The sequence below is a fragment of the Volvox carteri genome (genome assembly GCF_000143455.1).
Source record: "Volvox carteri f. nagariensis unplaced genomic scaffold VOLCAscaffold_7, whole genome shotgun sequence".
NCBI classification, from domain to species: domain Eukaryota; kingdom Viridiplantae; phylum Chlorophyta; class Chlorophyceae; order Chlamydomonadales; family Volvocaceae; genus Volvox; species Volvox carteri.
Window position 1 is genome coordinate 51,138 of NW_003307550.1, and position 857 is coordinate 51,994.

The 857-nt window shown below is 49.9% G+C and overlaps 1 protein-coding gene across 1 annotated transcript in view; it reads left to right on the plus strand.

Annotated features, from left to right (window-relative positions):
* Positions 1-857, plus strand: part of VOLCADRAFT_103523 (uncharacterized protein) — a gene marked incomplete at its 3' end in the record, with an annotated part of 3,762 nt that overhangs the window by 2,134 nt on the left and 771 nt on the right. The window contains exons 2-3 of the mRNA XM_002947535.1: positions 299-541; positions 755-837. Coding sequence (XP_002947581.1) covers positions 299-541; positions 755-837 — 326 coding nt within the window. The remainder of the gene's footprint in view (positions 1-298; positions 542-754; positions 838-857) is intronic.

The following is an 857-nucleotide window of genomic DNA, read 5'->3' on the forward strand; positions in this document are numbered from 1 at the left end:
TGACAGCATTCAGATCGAGTGGGAAGGGACGTGTCATGAGAACGGAATGACGCCAATAAAAACGTGACAGGTACAGCATCCCGCTGCTCATTGCCACCAGTTCTATGTGTGGCAATCAGCACTTCGCAGCTGTCCTAAGATTATCTTATGAAAAATTCTGATTAGTGACAGCATTTAGATCGAGTGCGAAGGGCTGCACAGGCGCGTGGGTTTAAAGAAAAGTGCCATCAGGGGCTGCAGGCGAGCGCTTCAAGGAAGTAGTTGGCGGAGCTAGCACCCAACCTGCTCGCCCATACAGGCTGATTGAGCGCTCGGACAAAATTCCTAAGGGGGTCGTGGAGGAGATTGCGTGTTTTTGGTACAACAACAGTGTACTCAGTCCACTCGCGAGGGGCAGTGTAAAGATTCCGGGTATTGTTGCCTTGTACTTTCCACGGAGGATAGTCCAAAAAACGTATCGTCAGCTGTACTTGGATTTCCTGCATCAGCACAGCACCGCCTTCCACGTGTCGTTTGGCTTCTTCGTGGGAGCAAAGCCTGGGTACGTCAAACCTTTTAGGATAAGAGGAATTGTAATGCTGTTTCAGCTTCTGGACTTATGTTATATCCATGAAGCTAAAATGACTGATCGCAGGCAGTGTTTGTTTTCGTTTAGGGCTGGTCCCTTTTTATTACTCATCAAGTAATAGATTTTCAGGGTGTTGTGTGATTCATTACTTAGCTGTAAGGCACTGGGGGCCTCCGCCCCCTCCAGAACCCCCGATAAGTTGCAAGTCCCCTCACAAACTCAGAGCCACGCGCAGATTGGGCCTTCCGCTCGTATGGGTAGTTTTACAGGTATGGGGCCACGCACCCCC